This window comes from Heteronotia binoei, chromosome 12, assembly GCF_032191835.1.
Source record: "Heteronotia binoei isolate CCM8104 ecotype False Entrance Well chromosome 12, APGP_CSIRO_Hbin_v1, whole genome shotgun sequence".
NCBI lineage: Eukaryota > Metazoa > Chordata > Lepidosauria > Squamata > Gekkonidae > Heteronotia > Heteronotia binoei.
In genome coordinates this window covers 15,405,418-15,424,411 of record NC_083234.1, presented here as the reverse complement: position 1 = coordinate 15,424,411, position 18,994 = coordinate 15,405,418, and the positions used below count along the sequence as shown (strand labels likewise).

The following is an 18,994-nucleotide window of genomic DNA, read 5'->3' as shown; positions in this document are numbered from 1 at the left end:
CAAAGGTAAGATCTGCGGTGAAACCTGTGTGCATAACCGTGTGTGCTAATTAGGAAACTGTTGCGCAGTGCGAGAAGTGCTCGAACAGGGGTGGGTCAAGCACTTTCACACACATTGTGTGGCTCTCTAAGCCCCTGGCCAGCTTAGAGAAGGCATTTGTCTCATTAAATCACTTTGCCAAGCCAGCAGCTTGGAGAAAGCATTTAAAGTTGCTTTCTTTCCCCCTCCATCTATTTCCTTCCTTCCTTCTCTTCCGCCCTCAAACAACTTGACGGGGAGGGACGGTGGCTCAGTAGTAGAGCATCTGCTTGGTAAGCAGAAGGTCCCACGTTCAATCCCCGGCATCTCCAAAAAAGGGTCCAGGCAAATTGGTGTGGAAAACCTCAGCTTGAGACCCTAGAGATCTGCTGCCAGTCTGAGTAAACAATACTGACTTTGATGGACTGAGGGTCTGATTCAGTATAAGGCAGCTTCATATGTTCAATGTGGTTCTTACATTAAACAAGTTTAGCCAACCCTGAGCTAGAACATTTATACCTAGAACAAAGACATCCATGGATGAGCGTGACATTTCTAGGCAATTCCAAGTTAGCAAGTAGTCCTGTAGAGATCATTTTCCAAGCTGCCGGTTAGCTTGGCTTGGAGAACTGATATAATGAGAGACATGTCTTATCCAAGCTGACTGACGGGGTGGTGGGGGAATTGAGACCCACACAATAGGTGTAAAAGAGCCACAGTTTGGCCACCCCTGTTCTATACATATATACATATACCTTCCTTATACTGACAGACCCTTGGTCCATCAAGGTCAGTATTGTCTACCCTGGTGTCAAACATGCAGTTCAGGGGGCGAATTAGGCCCCCGAGCAACTGGCTGTCATCTGCTTCCTTCTCCCTATATCTTGCTACCTTCTGCATAAGAGCTAGCTTTGCAAGGTTTGCTCAATCGCACAGGGGCTATAGAGCAAAACCTCTGTTTCTCCATTAGCTGAGGCTCCTCCCTTGGGGAGAAACGGGGGGGGGGGGAGTAATAGCTTGCTTTGCCGGGCTCTCTCAATCGCACAGCAGAACTACTGAGCCAAGCTTCTCTTCCTTCTGTTGACTGAGGCTAAGCCCTCCAAGGTCTCTTTTATGTCAGATCCGGCCCTCATAACAAATGAGTTCAACACCCCTGGTCTACCCAGCCTGGCATCAGCTCTCCAAGCTGTTAGGCAGAAGTCTTTCACGTCACCCATTACCCAATCCCCTCAACCAGAGACGCCTTCCATACACACAGCTTCTAGCCCAGTCTTCGGAAAGAGTACGATGAACCACATGCCTTTTTCTTGTCTTCAAGGAGCCTCCGGACATGAGGACCCAGACGCCACCGCAGCCAGGTTTGTGGGAGCCCGAAAAGCAGAGGAGGAGGAAGGACCAAAGCAAAAGTGTAAATTCGTTTCTGTTTGTCTGGGACATTGCACAGCTTTGACTTCATGGCTCCCATCTTGAGCTAGCCAGCCCCATTTGCTACAGAATTCTCCTTTGAGGCATGCTGAGTCAAAGGGGACAGAGTCACAAGTTCCCCTCATCTCCCTCAGCCGCTGCTTTGTAGATAAGCTCACCTCTCACCAACGCGCACTTCCCTTTGGGTGCTTTCAGACATTACAGTTACCCTGGAGCAAAGCGAAGGTCCCACGCCTCACCGAGTTCAAGGGACATGAATTCTGCAGCTGTTGCGTTAGCATTCATGTGTTATTAGCCCATTAACACCCAACCGAGGGCCCTGGCGGCTCATTGCATTTCCCTGGGGCAGAAAAGGTATTGCTTGTATGTTTTGGCTGATGGCATCACGATCATATGGGGGCGGGGGGGGGGGTGGAGGAGGAACCTGGGTGGGGGAGGGGCACGTCAGGGGGCAACGGATTTTAACATGGGTGTTCACAAAACCGTGTCGCAAACGAGAGAACGACCGAGGAGCCGGAGATATTTCTGGGTGCATTCTGTAAGGTGAGAATAGTGTCAATGCAGCACAGCATGGCAAGTTTGCATTGGGGTGGGGTGGGGAGGAACATCCGGAAGCACTTTTCGTTCACCTAATAAGCTCCTTCCATCTTCCAGCACTTCACGGTACGTCGCATCACTGCGTTTTGGACAAACAGTGCGTAGACTAACTAGTTGTTCAGTGAATTTAGTAGAATCTGAATAGCCGTTTTTTAAATATGACCCGTCAGGCAGAAGGGGTGGTTACCGAGCAGCCGTTTGCATCTGACAGAGGTTACGTGTCTCCTAGCCGCTTGGTGTCGATCCTATGGGCAGCCGAGTCACCCCAGGGTGAGGGAACTTACTAGGTGCCCTTTCATATGAACATATGAAGCTGCCTTATACTGAATCAGACCCTGGGTCCATCAAAGTCAGTATTGTCCACTCAGACTGGCAGCGGCTCTCCAGGGTCTCAAGCGGAGGTTTTTCACGCCTATTTGCCTGGACCCTTTTTAGTTGGAGATGCCAGGGATTGAACGTGGGACCTTCTGCTTACCAAGCAGATGCTCTACCACTGAGCCACCGTCCCTCCCCAATTCAGTTATGTACTGAAGCAATTAAAGCACAATGGAAAACTCCCCTGGAACAGAATTTTGGTTAGGCACCAGTTTCTCGTTGCTGTCTTCCCTCTCCAAGGGGATGAGTGTCCTGAACTGACAGACGACACTGAGAAATTCCTAGCGCAGAGCAGTCGTACTAGCAGGAGTCAAATCTGTCAACACAAAGGTCTAGCAATACTCCAGGAAGTAGCCGCTGGTATCAGCATTGGCCGACGCGTTAAGCGAGGGACGAGTTATTGAAGTACCTTTTTGCTAATTAACCAGCCATTGTTTTCTATTAAAGAATCTCCAAATCAAATCCTGACCAGCGCTTTGTCAGTTTTCCTTGTTTCTGTAGACTTTTAGAGGCTCTACAACGTATATGCATGTGTACGCACAGGCAGCCTGTTTAATATGAGCAAGTGAAGACGCTCGTGTCGTCTGGTAACGGCTTATTTTGCAAAGTTGAGGACTCTCGTTTGAGACAGCGGGCAGGCGAGAGAACTATGTTTAACTTTAGAGAACCAGTGACGGTCATCACAAAGGAAGGCAGCAGAGATTTTTGGGGATTTATCAAAATGTCTCGGATGCCATGAGACCATGTAACTCCCTCATCTTTCACCCTCAAATAACCCAAACGGCAACTAATAAATAGCTGAATCCTCTGCAGTTGTGGAATGGCCACAATCGGACACTGAGCTATGGATAATCTCACAGGCTGTTGGCAGACTTGACTCTGACTGGGTTGGCTACAAGCTAAGCAAGGGAGTTGCTAGCTCAGTTTTCTAGCCTCCAGCCCACACAGTTAAAAGCAACAGGGATGTGTTTCCGGCACAACACAGGTCACCAAGGCTCTGTGTTTTCAATCTATCCCCTCACCCATCAGTTCAGTAGCTCCTTTCTCCTTGGAGAGGCGGGCAGGCAGGCAGGCAAACAGGCTGCTGTGGTAGGGAAGGAGGCAGATGCATTGACTTGTGGATAATGGCTTAGGAGAACCTTCTGTGCTTTTAGATTCAGGCGCACGTGATGTTTCAGAGCAATCGTGGGTGGAGGGAAAGTTTTGACCCAAGCGGTTCTGGCGCAAAAGGCAAAAGGGTACGTCAACACAGAGGAACATTTCCTCTTAGAAGAAGACGACGACATTGGATTTATATCCTGCCCTCCACTCCACTGCACTCCTAAGCTCTGCTCACGACCTGAGTTCGATCCCTGGTGGAAGCTGAGTTTTCAGGTAGCCGGCTGGAGGTTGACTCAGCCTTCCATCCTTCTGAGGTCGATAAAATGAGTACCCAGCTTGCTGGGGGGGGAAGTGTAGATGACTGGGGAAGGCAATTGCAAACCACTGCCTGCCCGCCTCTCCAAGGAGAAAGGAGCTACTGAACTGATGGACGAGGGGTTGACTCAGCCTTCCATCCTTCTGAGGTCGGTAAAATGAGTACCCAGCTTGCCCCAAGGTCACCCCACCCACCCTGTAAAAAGTCTGCCATGAAAACGTTGTGAAAGCATCATCACCCCAGAGTTGGAAACGACTGGTGCTTGCACAGGGGGCCTTTCCTTTCCACTCCGAAGAGTCTCAGAGCGGCTCACAATCTCCTTTATCTTCCTCCCCCACAACAGACACCCTGTGAGGTGGGTGGGGCTGAGAGAGATCTCCCAGAAGCTGCCCTTTCAAGGACAACCTCTGCCAGAGCTATGGCTGACTCAAGGCCATTCCAGCAGGTGCAAGTGGAGGAGTGGGGAATCAAACCCGGTTCTCCCAAATAAGAGTCCACTCACTTAACCACTACGCCACACCACTGGCTCTCTCACCACACGACACCAAACTGGCAGTGGGACAGCTCCGTGGGGTGGCACAAGCATGCCCAAAAGGAAACACCTGCGTCAGCTGACAAGCTGCACCGAAAAAACTTCACTGCAACTACTATGGCATACTGCTTCCAAAGCGCACTTTGAGCCGTCAGTCTTCCCTGACACACTCATTCCAGGGTAGGACAATGCTAGGCATTTAAAAAGCGTTTGGTCAGCTAGCGCAAAAGCTTTAAGGACTTCTCTCCGCGATCCTTAGAGCTCTCCTGAGAGGTGCATGTTATCAAGCCGCTTCCAACTTCGGGCGACCCAATGAATTAATGGCCTTCAAAGCATCTTCTCATCAATAGCCTTGCTCAAGTCCTGCAAACGGAGGGGTTCCTTCATTGAGCTCATCCATCTCATGTCGGTTGGTCTTAGAATCACAGACGCGGGAGGGACCTCCAGGGTCATCTAGTCCAACCCCCTGCCCAATGCAGGGGACTCACCAATAACCTCTCCCCACCTACCCCCAGTGACCCCTGCTCCATGCTCAGAAAACGGCAAAAACCTCCGTGATCCCCTGCCAAACAGGCCTGGAGAAAAACTGCTGCCTGACCCCAAAGTGGCAAACAGCATTTCCCTGGGTGTGTAAAAAAGGGCCACGAGAACTAAGCACTGAGGCAACCCTTCCTGCCCTCTTCTGTTTCTACTGCCTTTAAATTTCCTTAGCATCCTTGCCTTTTTGGGGGAAGCAGGCCCTTCATATCTCTTTTGTAGCAGGGGGAGGGGGGTGAGCTAACCTTTGAACTTAAAGGGATGTAAGGCCCCTCTTCTTAACTCGTGTCTTATGAGATGGGATTCACACTCTGACCAGCAACAGAGGTGAAATTTAGGCCTCACATTCATTCGCATTAAATATGCTCTATTTTTGGATTCAGGTAGTCACAGAGGCTCAAGGTTGACTCAGCCTTCCATCCTTTCGAGGTCGGTAAAATGACTGCCCAGCTTGCTGGGGGGGGGGGGGGGTGGAGTGTAGATGACTGGGGAAGGCAATGGCAAACCACCCCGTAAAAAGTCTGCCATGAAAACGTTGGAAAGCGATGTCACCCCAGAGTCAGAAACGACTGGTGCTTGCACAGGGAACTACCTTTACCTTTTATCTGTGGCACAAATGCAGGATTACCCTCACCTCTAAAGATTATTTCTTGGTTTGGAAAGCAATTCCTCACTTCATCTTACACAGGGGTCGTCTTGTAGAAAAATAGGTGGTGGAGCTCATTAGCATAACTCGTAAGCATATGCCACCACCACCACCCCCAGCCAAAAGCAACCTGATGCAAGAAAGGAGAGCCCTGGGTGAGCAAGGTCTGCTTGGGATGACTAGAGATCCAGCCAGCCCAAGCAGGCCTCACTCGCCTGGGGCTCTCCTGGGCCGCCCCCTGTAAGTCAAAAGGCCAGCAAGCCACCCGCTGCCCAAAATCCCATAAGTAGTGGAGAAAGGGTGGTGAGGGCTTCTCCAGGGGTTAATGAGGGCTGCTGGGGTTGTGACAAATCGCCTGGTGGCTGGCTGGCTGCCCGCTCTCCTAATCCAGGGATTGTTATGCAGCTGTACCTACTGTTCAATGGACAAGGTAAGTGGGGAGGAAGAGGGGGAACCCTCAGAAAGGTTCAGGAGCTGTGCTCCGGTGAGCTCCTGCTGAATCCAAGGCCTGACCTTACATGACCTTCCCTTGTCTACCTTCTGCCTTCTTCATATGAAATAAACTCATTTGTTAATATTCCTCCCCGCTGCATGGATTTAGTGTGGTCTCTGAAAGGAGCTGTGGAACAGACAAACCCCTCACCACATTTGGCAGCTGACCTGCTCTGGTCACTAAACGAACACAAGGGAGAAAAAATACTTGTTGTCGTTTCTGTCTTCTACTCGAATAGTTCAGGAGGGATTTCAGATGGCCAACACAACCTCCCCGGGGGGGAGACACATGAGAGATGGGGTGAGGGAGCTTGTCCAAAGTGTTCCTCCCAAAGGCAGATGGTATATTCTGGGGTTGACCTCCAGAAGGGCAGCAACGGCCCTGGGCATAGGCAGCTTTAAAAGGGGGTTCAAAAGATGGATGGAGAACAGGTCTACCAATGGCTCCTAGTCAAGGAGACTAAAGAGAACCTCCAGACTCAGAGGAAGCTGACCTCTGAATACCAGTGTGAGGAGGCAAGGTCATATGAACATACGAAGCTGCCTTCTACTGAATCAGACCCTTGGTTCATCAAAGTCAGTATTGTCTACTCAGACTGGCAGTGGCTCTCCAGGGTCTCAAGCTGAGGTTTTTCACACCTATTTGCCTGGACCCTTTTTAGTTTGAGTTGCCGGGGATTGAACCTGGGACCTTCCGCTTAGCAAGCAGATGCTTTACCTCTGAGCCACCATCAATGTCAGAGAAAGGCCTCGGCCTCTGTTGGATCTCCCAAGGAATTGGTTGGCCATTGTGTGAGACAGGATGCTGGACTAGAAGGACCACTGGCCTGACAGGGTTCTTAGGAAGGTCTTGGCCTCTGAGTCCTGTTGTTGGCCCTCCAAAGGGACTGATTGAAGCCCCTGTGTGAGACAGGATGCTGGACTAGATGGACCACTGGCCTGATAGGGTTCTTATGTAGATCTTGGCCTCCATGCCCTGTTGTTGGCACTCCAGATGGACTGGTTGAGGCCCGTGTGAGACAGGATGCTGGACTAGATGGACCACTGGCCTGATAGGGTTCTTATGTAGATCTTTGCCTCTATGCCCTGTTGTTGGCCCTCCAGAGGGACCAGTTGAGGCCCCTGTGTGAGACAGGATGCTGGACTAGATGGACCACTGGCCTGATAGGGTTCTTATGTAGATCTTGGCCTCCATGCCCTGTTGTTGGCCCTCCAGAGGGACTGGTTGAGGCCCCGTGTGAGACAGGATGCTGGACTAGATGGACCACTGGCCTGATAGGGTTCTTATGTAGATCTTGGCCTCTATGCCCTGCTGTTGGTCCTCCAGAGGGACTGGTTGAGCCCCCGTGTGAGACAGGATGCTGGACTAGATGGACCACTGGCCTGATAGGGTTCTTATGTAGATCTTTGCCTCTATGCCCTGTTGTTGGCACTCCAGAGGGACCAGTTGAGGCCCCTGTGTGAGACAGGATGCTGGCCTAGACGGGCCACTGATCTGATCTAGTAGGGCTCTTCTTCTGTTCTTATTGTTCCCAATGTTTGGAACAGTCGCAGCAGACTTGGGATAAAACAAGCCAATAAAAAGCAAAAGAATCAACATGACGCTGTTATTTGGTTCATTATATTTTTATTCATACTTTTACTCCGTTTTTTTCCCCCCTAGCTACTTTACATTAAGATTTTGGCTTTGTAGCCTTTGTAACTCCTAGGTTCTAGCAGTCAAGTTTGTGTGTTTTGTGGTGGTTGTTTTTAATTTTTAAAATCAATCTGTATTGGACCTTGCGCACAGCGCAAAGGTTATTATAGTTACAGAATCAGACACGCGGACAGCCAGACACATCTCCTACAGACACAACCGGGATTCCTTCCGCATGTGGCCCAGCTCCACTGTGTGTTTTTTTCCCTTACTGCCACAAACCCTCCCAGTGGCAAGCAACATTCTGGAAGGGAGGCAAAGGAGGGTACGGCTCAGTTTCTCCTCTACGTCCTTTATCTCCCCCACCAAAAAAACTCCTTCATTTAAACTGTTGTCATGTCTGTCTTGCAACCTGACGCAAGAAAGGAGAGCCCCGGATGAGCGAGGTCTGCTTGGGATGGCTAGAGATCCAGCCAACCCAAGCAGGCCTCGCTCACCTGGGGCTCTCCTGGGCCGCCCCCTGTAAGTCAAAAGGCCAGCAAGACACCCGCTACCCAAAATCCCATAAGAAGTGGAGAAAGGGTGGTGCGAGCTTTCTGGAGGGGAGGCAAAGGAGGGTACGGCTCAGGTTACTCCTTCATTTAAACTGTTGAAATGTAGTGGGGGAAATCTTCATTACGGGAATAACCTTTGTCAGGGTCTAGGCCTAGATCTTCATGCTGAAGGGGGGGAGGGGGGAGAAGAGAGGGGACTGCCAAAGTCATTCTTGCCAACAAAAACAGGGACGATCTCAGGGCGACTGCCTCTCCCCTCCCCGCTGCTGCTCGATTAGGGAGTCAACCACAGAAGTCAGACGCTCAGGGACTCACACACTGCAAAGGGGAGTTCGAAAAACAGAGGGAATCACCCGTGCGGCTCGCTTGTTTTCTATGCCACCCCAAAATTGAATGCAAAGAGCTCAGGTTGGGAAGCCAGTCCTTCAAACCTTTAGCAACAAAACTGTCCAAAATAATAATAATAATAAGTGAGGTAATTAAAAAAATGGCCAGAGAGAAGACCCCTCGGAGCCATGTGCAAACGGAGTTCCTTCCGGAGAAAGGAAGGAAGGAAGGGAGAGTCTAGCTTCCCTCTTTTCCTCACGAGCAAGACGACACGTTCGTTTCAGAACACACCCCAGGGGAAGGAAAGAGGGAAAGAGAAACACGGGGTAGCACCACATCAGCGGGATCCAAAAGGAAAGGGGGGTTGATTGTACCACATCTAGGCAGAGAGGCGGTGGAGGGAGGAATGGCGGAATGCATAGAAAAGGTAAGAAGCTATCAGGCTTTGCCTCTGGGGAGGGGGAGTGGACAACTGTGTTCTAGCGCAAGCAGCTAATCAGCACCTTCTCTCCACAAGGAAAGGAGTGTTGCTGCATCTCAGCAAGACCGGGGTGGGGAGGTGAGTTAACACTCCAGTTTTGGCGGATGTGCACATGGAGTAGGGGGCGAAGGGGTAGGTGTTATTGGCACAAAAATAGTTCCACCTCTGCTTCGGAAAAGCACGAAGCGGATGCCTGAGAATGAGGGGTGAGATTGAGCAGGTGGGGGAAAACCCAGGAACAGAACTGGAGACCGAGTCCCTCTTGCGGAACAGTCCGGAATCGCCCGGATCATGTCGCAGCCAGGGTGTCCCCTACTAGCACTGCCGAAACTAGAACAAAAAAAAATTTTTTTAAGCTGAAAAATTCTTCTCCGTGAAGCCAGCAGTCAGTTATAAAACCGAGAGGCCCACAAAGCCCATTAGGAATTATTTAATCTGATTGAAGCCCCGAACGCCACAGAGAGCACATTTGCTGGCTTGTGGTGCGGTTGTAATGAAAATCATGCAGCGGAGATGAAATCCGTACATCCACAAGGGAGTTTCGGGGTATGCGAATGAAACTGAGGGTTAAAAAAATCCAGCAAGAGCCTTTCAAGTGGAATCCCCTTCCTTCGGGGAATTGTTCGCTGGGGGAAATCCAAGTACAAGTACACCTGCCTGCCCCTTCACACCCTTCTCTCGTCATGCACCAGCTAAAAACACCCGGAGGGATTGCCAGAATTCACCCAGAGGGATGGCCCAAATCTTTCAGAATGCAAGGGAAATAATCAAGCACCCACCGCTAGGCAATTATGAAATTATGCAATCACGCAGTACTCCGTTCAGCCCAAAGTCTTGTCATACGAAGACCCCAGGTTTTTATCAGCTCCGTTTCGATTCTGTAGAACCTTCTACAGTGATATGGGCTCATGTTAAGTACAACTGGACGTCACTTGTGGTTTTACAATTGTTTCACAATGCGTGTAAATTATGTCTGGTACTTAATTCACAATCCTTTAATATAGGATCCACTTTATGTTCTATCGTCAAAGAATTATTATTATTATTATTATTATTATTATTATTATTATTATTATTATTATTATTATGAGAATCAAGCTTCCATCTCTCACCCGGATGAAAGATGGAAGCTTGATTCCCATTATAACAACAATGTTAATAAAAACCTGGGGTCTTCGTATGACAAGACTTTGGGCTGAACGGAGTACTGCGCGATGGCATAATTTCATAATTGCCTAGTGGTGGGTGTTTGATTATTTCCCTTGCATTCTGAAAGGGCGACCACTAGTAGGGGATAATTTCATAATTGCCTAGTGGTGGGTGTTGGATTATTTTTGACCCCAGGTTTTTATTAGCCCCAGGTTTATTTGTAAACCACCACTACTACTATCATATATACTGTATCAGAATGCAAGGGCTCACCCTAAAGACGCTCATAGGTGGAGTGGATGCATGTAGAAGTAGGTGAAGTAGGCAGCTGCCTCTGGCCCCACCTCACCTACAGGGCGCCGTTGGGCACCCCCTTCCCACTGCTCCACCACTCTTGGCTTCCCAGGTTGAAGACTCAGGGAGATGAGAGCAGCGGGACAGCGTGTGCTCTCCCCCGAGCCCAGCTTCCTAGCCAGACTTGGAGGAGAGCGGCCTTGCTCCAATGCTGCCTCCTCTGGCAGGGGAGACAGCCTCAGAGTGAGGCAGAGTGGCCCTGCCACTCCTTTCGCCCGCCCGGGACCCAGGCAAACAGAAGAGGCAGCACAGACTCACTCCGACCCCCATGGGTTTGCAGGCATGGGGGCAGCCTGGGATGGCAGAAACCCCAGTGCCACCCCTGGCTGGATGCAATTCAGAGGAAGATACGAATACGCTTCCACCCACTTGAAATTCCTAAGCCATCTGCTTGCCTGTTCCTGCATTGAACCTCTTGGCACAGCCCTGAGAGGGGGAGGGGGAGAATTAGATACACCTAGGCTTCACAGAAACTCAGGGGGGCTTTCCCTCTTTGACTTGCACCCAAACACACGGTTTATCCAGGGCACGCAAAGAAGCAATCCCTTCCCCCGACAAAGGCAACGCCGTTCCTTTCGACAACAGAAGGAGCAAAATGTATATTCTTTTAGACATCCGGGTGAGATCCTTCTATTAAAAAGTGAATGGGGCTTCTAGCCCGTACCGGGGCTGACGAAGAACCAGGTTTTTGTCCCGAACCGTTCCAATGATATATGAACGTCAGGGGAGCAGAACGCCTTTTTTTTGGGGGGGGGGTGCAGTTTGTCCTGCAAACCGCTGCAAGGGATTCTTGCTGACCTGGCCAGGGAGGAAAAGAGACTGCTTTTCTCGGCTGTCTTTCTTAACCCTGCCTTGGCGCCTCCCTCTCGTCTCTGCCTCCAACTCACTGCTTCTGCCTCGATGCGCGCTCTGAACGAGGAACCCTTGCAGGAAGGCTCCGCGATCCCCTCCAAAACGATGGGACAGGGAGGCCACCTTTCATCTTCACGAAGCTAGGAGATCTTCTTGGAGCCGCCACGAACAGCCGGCCGCAGGATTCCTACAGGCTGCCAGTTAATCGGCAGCATCGTAGAAATGCATTTCTATATAAATACTTATATAAATAATTATATAAATAACTTCTACCCGCCCCCAAACACCCGGGGGGGGGGGCTCCTGAACGTCTCTTGCTCATGGCTTCTATCTGCTCCGTCATCATCCCTCCAACCCGTGTCCCAGCATCACCAGCCCAGGTATTCACAGTGTGGGTCACCGAACCCCTTCAAGTGCTGCTCAGGAAATGCTGCCTTTTGCCAGCCAGCTGGTTCTGAAGGGGGGGGGGGATTTTCCCCTCCCCCAGCTCTGAGAGAAACCTTCCTTGCTTCTTGGTTAGAGGGATGAATAAATGACATTTGCTACCTGCACACAGAAGGAATGACTCTTTCCCCCAAAAGCTAAGTGCAAGCCTGGGAGCTCAGTATGTGCCCACAACAAGGAAGAGACCTCTGGCACTGACCTGGGTATCCGCCGTGGGCCCAGTAAAAAGAGCCCAAAGGTGTTGTCTGGAGCCCCGTAGCTAGGAACCACGAGGGGAGGGGGCCGTGGGGGAGGGGACCCTTTAAATCATGCAGGAGGCTGCGGACTGCTCCTGCTATTCCCCCTGCATTATCTGGACACCACTGGTCAGCTGATTTATGGACCCTTTAAATGGCATGGGAGGGGCAGCGGCTGCCCCTGGGTGACCCTCCCATGCAATTTAAATCATGCAGGAGGGAAAGAGGCAGTCTGGGGGGTGAGGTCCCTCAAAAAAGAAACCCTGCCTGGGGGCCAGGCCCCTTGGGCCCCTGGTTAGCTATGAGCCTGGTTGTCCATTGACAACACTTTCCATCCAGGCTGCAGCCCTTGTGCCAAACCAGTTAAAGGAGGGGATGGTCCCTCTTTCTCAATCCCTACCCTTCAATCTTGGGTGCCTTGTGCACCCTGCAAGCAGATAGAACTGTTTGGTACTAAGGGATGGTGTGGAGCTTCAATCCGGAAAGGTGCTGTGCGTCTGTGACTCAGTCCTTCCCGAAGGACTTCTTGCTCAGCTTCATGACTTCCTTTCTCGACCGTGAGAAATGGATGCATCGCATCCAAAGCGGCCCCATGTAATGTAGTTTGCTTCCAGTCGATTCAGCAATTGGAGGGGGGGAGGGAAGGGTGCAGCAACCAGCACTGTTCACCGAAATAGGAAAGGTGCCCTTTCTGGTTGTGATGGCGTCCTTGGACTGTCAGACTGCCAGGGAAGAGAGAGCCGATGCCTGTCGTAGACCTTGCTGCTCGCACACGTCTGTCGTCCTCTAAAAAGGAACCCCCGCCTTCTCTTTTGCTAAAGGATTAGAATCTTGGTCCACTCGGATCATCGCCGTTAAAAATAGCAAGAACAGGAGGGGAAAGGTTTGACTTTCGCCAATCTGAGGTTCCCCAAGGGAAGCGGGGGGGGGGGAGGAAACATGGTCCGCAACGTTTTTGGAAAGTTTGCATTTTTCATGGTTTCTGTAGCCCATGGGCCGTTCCAACGCCACTGACTCCATCCTCCCTGCATCTGCGCGAGATGACCCAGAGCTGCTGTCAAAGTCATCAAATATGCTAGAAAGGGCCACCAAAAGTTCAAAGGAGGCCTCTATAGAGAGAACTGCTAGTCTGTCTGACAGACCTCACCCCCCCACAATACCCGCAGAAAAACACCTGCCTGCTGCTCTTCTGCCTTCCAGGGCTTTTTTTGTAGCAGGAACTCCTTTGCATATTAGGCCACTCCCCCCTGATGTAGTCAATTCTCCAAGAGCTTACAGTAGCCCCCGTACTAAGAGCCCTGTAAGCTCTTGGGGGATTGGCTACATCAGGGGGGAGTGGCCTAATATGCAAAGGAGTTCCTGCTACAAAAAAAAAGTCCTGCCTCCTTCTAACCTCTCTGAGGGACAGAGTCGATGCTGGAAGGCAGCTGGGTTCTCCTTGCAGATCAGTTCATCTGCTTTAGGGCAACAGAATGTTCCCTCATTTAATATGCTTCTTGTTTGGTTTTTTTCCCCATCACACATTTTGGGATTTTTTTGCTTGGATGTAGGCAGTGCACAGGGGGGATAAACCCAGAACTCCATACACAAAACCCTCACGAATCGGGACCGGGAAGTTCAGTTACAGGGGGAGGTGGATTGAAGCTACAATTCACTCAGTTTTTGGCAGAGGAAGATTTGGAAATGTATTATAATCAATCGACCAGGGGTGCCCTTGTCAACGTGATTCTCGACTTTGGAATTCCCCCCCTCCCCCAACCTCCAGTAAGGGTAGACGGATATATGTACGTATAGCCCTTTCAGCGAAGCAGCAGTTCTACAGGACAGATGGGGGGGGGGGGGTGAAGATGTGAGCACACTACAATCAGAGAATCTCCAACACCCATCAGAGAATCTCAACACCCAATCTGAGAATCTCCAACACCCGAAGAGGACAACAAAGGGAGAGTACGTTCGCCTTTGACTCCTCTCACGTGAAGAGAGTTAGTACCAAAGACGGAACTGAGCATACGGGTCTCCCCGTCCCAAGCAACTCCCCCACCTTTTTGCATCAAACAAACTCATTCCAAGGTACAAGGAATGACACGGAAGCTTGCCGGGGCCCTTAGCTGAAGTCGCAGAGAGGACGGGAGAAACGCACCCCAAGCTAAGTAGGGGAGGAAAACACAACCCTGTCAAAGGACGCAGTGAAATGAATGCTGGTTCACAGTTAACGTGGAGCCGCACCCGCAGGACCTGCCGACTCGGAGCCCGCGGAGGAGCCGAAAGTCAGAGACTACCCCATCGCCCTCTCAGCATGCAGTCCTGAAGGCCCGAGCACAGGTTTGTTAACTTTCAGCTCGAGGTGCGGTTTCACTCCCTCTAAGTCTTCCCTTTAGGAATGAAAACTGAAAGAGACAGACTGATGGACAGACAGACAGCCCGGAAAACACCAAGAGAGTTGTGGGGGGGGGGGCCAGGATGGCACAGCACTGTTGCCTCAGTGCCAGTCGGGCACCGCCCTGCAACATCCTACCCCTGCCCCAGGGACGCTCCATTTCATCCAGCGCTGGAGGTCAATCTGCACCACTCTCTCTCTCTCCTCAGTACATACGGCGTTTTTTTTTTCCTCTTTTTAAAATCTGTATATTATATATATATGTATGTATGTATATATTTATATTCTGTATGTGTATACATATACATATATACATATATATTCTATGTATACATATTGCACACAGTCCTCTGGCCACTTGCGTTCCCCGCCTGCTAGTGGAACCGTTTCCGCTGCTCGTCTGGCTCCGACTGGTAGTCACGAGACCTGATGCCGTTCTGAAGGTTTATTAGCGAGTCTTTCATCTGCAAGGCAAAGTAGGGGAGGGGGGAGGAAGGAAGCAATGACTGAGAAGGAAATACAGAAAGAAACAGGGCCGCAGCTAGAATCCTGCACGGCTTTTGCTTGCTGCAGAAGTGGTAAAAGGAACTGATAAAAGGAAGTATTTCTTCACCCAAAGGGTGATTAACACATGCAGTTCACTGCCACAGGAGGTGATGGCGGCTACAAGCATAGCCAGCTTCAAGAGGCAATTGGATAAGAATATGGAGGTCCATCAGTGACTATTAGCCACAGCGTATTGTTGGAACTCTCTGTCTGGGGCAAATGATGCTCTGTATTCTTGGTGCTTGGGAGGGGCAACAGTAGGAGGGCTTCTAGTGTCCTGGCCCCACTGATGGACCCTCCTGATGACACCTGGATTTTTGGCCACTGTGTGACACAAAGTGTTGGACTGGATGGACCATTGGCCTGATCCAACATGGCTTCTCTTATGTTCTTATGTGACACAGAGTGTTGGACTGGCTGGGCCATTGGCCTGATCCAACATGGCTTCTCTTATGTTCTTAAGCAATGTCACCATGCCGAGACCTCCCCATTCAATTCAGGCCTCTGTAAGCCATGGGGGGCAGGGGGATGCATGAAAGCACCTCCTTCCCCCGATGAAAAGGCAACTGTGTCTGCAGTCGTGGGAGCCCCACGAACATCCTGAAACCCCACCCCTCACAGCAGCGTGGCAAACTGGGGCAGTGGGCTATGGGGGTTTGATTGACAGGGCCGGCAGTTGAGCTGCGGCGTGCAGAGAAAGGGATGGGTGACCGGCGATACAAAAGCATGCGATCAGAAAACAAGCTGCCATGAAGGGACTCCCAAAAGGATGAGGCACGCTGGCAAAGGGGAACGATGCAATTGGAAACTTCCAAGTTATAACCCAGACACTTGAGGTAATCAGTTTTCATTAAAATAGCTCCCCACCACAACCCCCCCCCCCGCAACATTGTAACAGCAGGGCTTTCTTTGATAGCAGGAGCTCCTTTGCATATTAGGCCACACACACCCCGATGTAGCTAATCCTCCAAGAGCTTACAGGGCTCTTCTTACAGGGCCTACTGTAAGCTCCAGGAGGATTGGCTACCTCAGGGGTGTGTGGCCTGATAGGCAAAGGAGCTCCTGCAACAACAACAACAACAAAAAGGCTCTGATTCTAACCCTCCTGAAGAGGATGAAAATCTCTGCTGAATGCTCAGCTGTCAACGGAGGAAAAATATGCCACTGAGTCATGAAGACCCCACCCATGGACTCATGGAGAAGCCACCCAGGGAGCATTCTGGGCAAGAGATGAGCAGAGTTAGCTTAAGAAATTTGCCTTCCTCCACATAGCAACCCCAGTTTTAGGGGTGGGTGGTGGCTGGGGAGGGTCTCCCTTCTGCATACAGAAGGCAGCTAAGCTGATCCTGCTCTGCTCCCAAGCTCTGACCAGCCCAGGCGAAGCTCAGCTACTCAGGCTGCCAGCCAGCTAAGCTTCAGCAGAAAACCATCCTTTGCCCGCCTCTTCATTCCGAAGTGTCTTTTGGGTTTCCAGGGTGGCCGGCTGAAGTTCTCTTCCCTGCCTGACGAAAAGGGACCGTGAGGTCGCAGACCACAACCAATGTTCCCTCTACACTGCAGAGTCTTGCGAGCAAAAATTCTACATTTGTGAGCTACTGGCATTGAAGTGGTGAGTTACTACATAAATTAGTTTGCTCTGGGGTCATCCTTCCTGAGCTAAGAAAAACATGTGTGAGCTGGAGGTCAGAAATCTGTGAGCTCATTAACCCACGAAGAATACCTCTTATTTTCAGTTGTATGCTAAGTTGTCTAGGGCTAAATGTATCCAAAGAAACCTACTGCTTAAATGGTTTTAACCGCTTAGTCAGTTTGATTTATTATTTATTTTGTAATGCACCCCATTCACGTACAGAGTGGGCAATTTTTTATTTTAATTTTGGGCTGTACTTTGGCTTTATTATGCATTTGATGTATTTTAATTATTAACCAATAAACTGATTCATGCAAGAAAAAAACCTGTGAGCTAGCTCACGCTAACTCAGCTTAGAGGGAACCGTGGCCACAACTATTGCAGCCTGCCCTGGTGTATCCACTCTGTGTGACTTCAATAGTGGCTTATGCACTACAAACGCGAGCCCTGTCCTTACAGTGGCCTAGGTTTGCCAAGTCCAATTCAAGAAATATCTGGGGACTTTGGGGGTGGAGCCAGGAGACTTTGGGGGTGGATCCAGGAGGCATTGGGCAGAGCCAGCAACAAGGGTGTGACAAGCATAATTGAACTCCAGGGAGTTCTGGCCATCACATTGAAAGGGACAGCACACCTTTTTAAATGTTTTCCTTCCATAGGAAATAATGAAGGATAGGGACACCTTCCTTTGGGGCTCATAGAATTGGACCCCCTAGTCCAATCATTTTGAAACTTGGGGGGTACTTTGGGGAAAGGCACTAAATACTATACTGAAAATTTGGTGCCTCTACCTCAAAAAACAGCTCCCCCAGAGGCCCCCAAAACCTCCAGATCAATTCCCCATTATACCCTATGAGAATCGATCTCCACATAGGGAATAATGAGTGCTCAGCAGACATTTCCCTCCCCCCTCCCCTCCACCCCGTTTTTGGCAACTCTGAAGCGAGGGATTGGCCTCTCTACTCACGAGTTGCTGCCAACTTCTCCAAAGTAACACAGACACGCTATCCCAAGGGGAAGCCTTTCCAAGCGGAGACTGAAGCCTCCGGAGGACTAAAGTCACATGATCCTCTGGGGGCGGGGCTTCCCCCCGCCAGCCAGCTGACTGGGGACGGGAAGCAGCCTGCGAAAGCGGAGGAACCCCTGCTGGGACCTGGGGATTGGGAAGCCTACGGTGGCCGGAGGTGCCGGCGATGGTTCTCACCTGATCTAGGAGCATCACGGATGACTTGATGATCTCCCGCCACTTCTGAAGCTCCGTGTCATGATACCTCTGCTGGGACTCTAGTAACTGGGCCCATTCTGTCTGTGACTGGGGTAACCTATGGAGACAAAGAAGCAATGATGAGCTCTGAAAAAGCTGCTAGTGGCTGGGATCCTTTAAAAGAGGGGGTCCCTTGTCCTTTTTTAAGGCCTGTTGGGCGCTTTTGAAATTCTGACACAGGGTAATGGGTCCAAATACAAAATGTCTCCCGCAGGAGGCGGAGCCAACCACAAAATGGCCACCACAGGAGACAAAGCCGCACACGCAGAGGTATCTTGAGTGCTTGGGAGAAGAGGAGTGATTTAATAGAGTGAGGAAGAGGAGTGAGAGAGAGAGAATAAAACCGGCACTGGGGTGGCAGCTGCAATTGAAATGACATTATTTTAATCTGCCCAGCCAATCAAATCCCTCGTGACCAATTAGAAGTTCTGCTAGGGCCACCCCAGCCCACCCTCTTTCTACCTGTGCCTTACACTACAGGGAGGAAAACAAAACACAGCAGCCCTAATTCAATACCATAAAGGTTGGCAAGGCTGTTTTGGTAGCAGGAACTCCTTTGCATATTTGGGGATTGGATAAAAATATGGAGCAGAGGTCCATCAGTGGCTATTAGCCACAGTAAATATATGTGTGTGTGTGTGTGTGTGTGTGTATGTATGTATATGTGTGTGTATATGTATATACACACACACATATATTGGCCACTGTGTGACACAGAGTGTTGGACTGGATGGGCCATTAGCCTGATCCAACATGGCTTCTCTTATGTTCTTATATTAGGCCACACACCCCAGATGTAGCCAGTCCTGGAGCTTGCAGTAGGCCCTGTAAGAAAAGCCCTGTAAGCTCTGAGAGGATTGGCTACATCAGGGGGTTGTGGCCTAATATGCAAAGGAGCTACAAAAGAAGCCCTGAAGATTGGTAACTAGCAGACCTTAATATCAGAGTGGCCTACATGCAGGTCACATGTCACCTGGAAAACATGCATGTGCTGTAACATACAAAGCACAGCATGGCTGGCAACGAAGGGTGACCTCTCAGCCAGATGTTCCTTGCACCTGTTATGCGTCTCTGCTGGAGAAGTCATCTGTGTGTGTAGGAGAAACGC

The 18,994-nt window shown here is 50.4% G+C and overlaps 1 protein-coding gene across 11 annotated transcripts in view; it reads right to left on the bottom strand.

Annotated features, from left to right (window-relative positions):
• Positions 1-14,709: 14,709 nt before the first annotated feature.
• Positions 14,710-18,994, bottom strand: part of GRAMD1B (GRAM domain containing 1B) — a 339,519-nt gene continuing 335,234 nt past the window's right edge. For all 11 annotated transcript variants that reach the window (XM_060251475.1, XM_060251468.1, XM_060251469.1 and 8 more), the window contains 2 exons: positions 17,827-17,944; positions 14,710-14,913 (listed from right to left, as the gene is read on the bottom strand). In XM_060251475.1, coding sequence (XP_060107458.1) covers positions 14,824-14,913; positions 17,827-17,944 — 208 coding nt within the window. In that variant the 3' untranslated portion in view covers positions 14,710-14,823. The remainder of the gene's footprint in view (positions 14,914-17,826; positions 17,945-18,994) is intronic.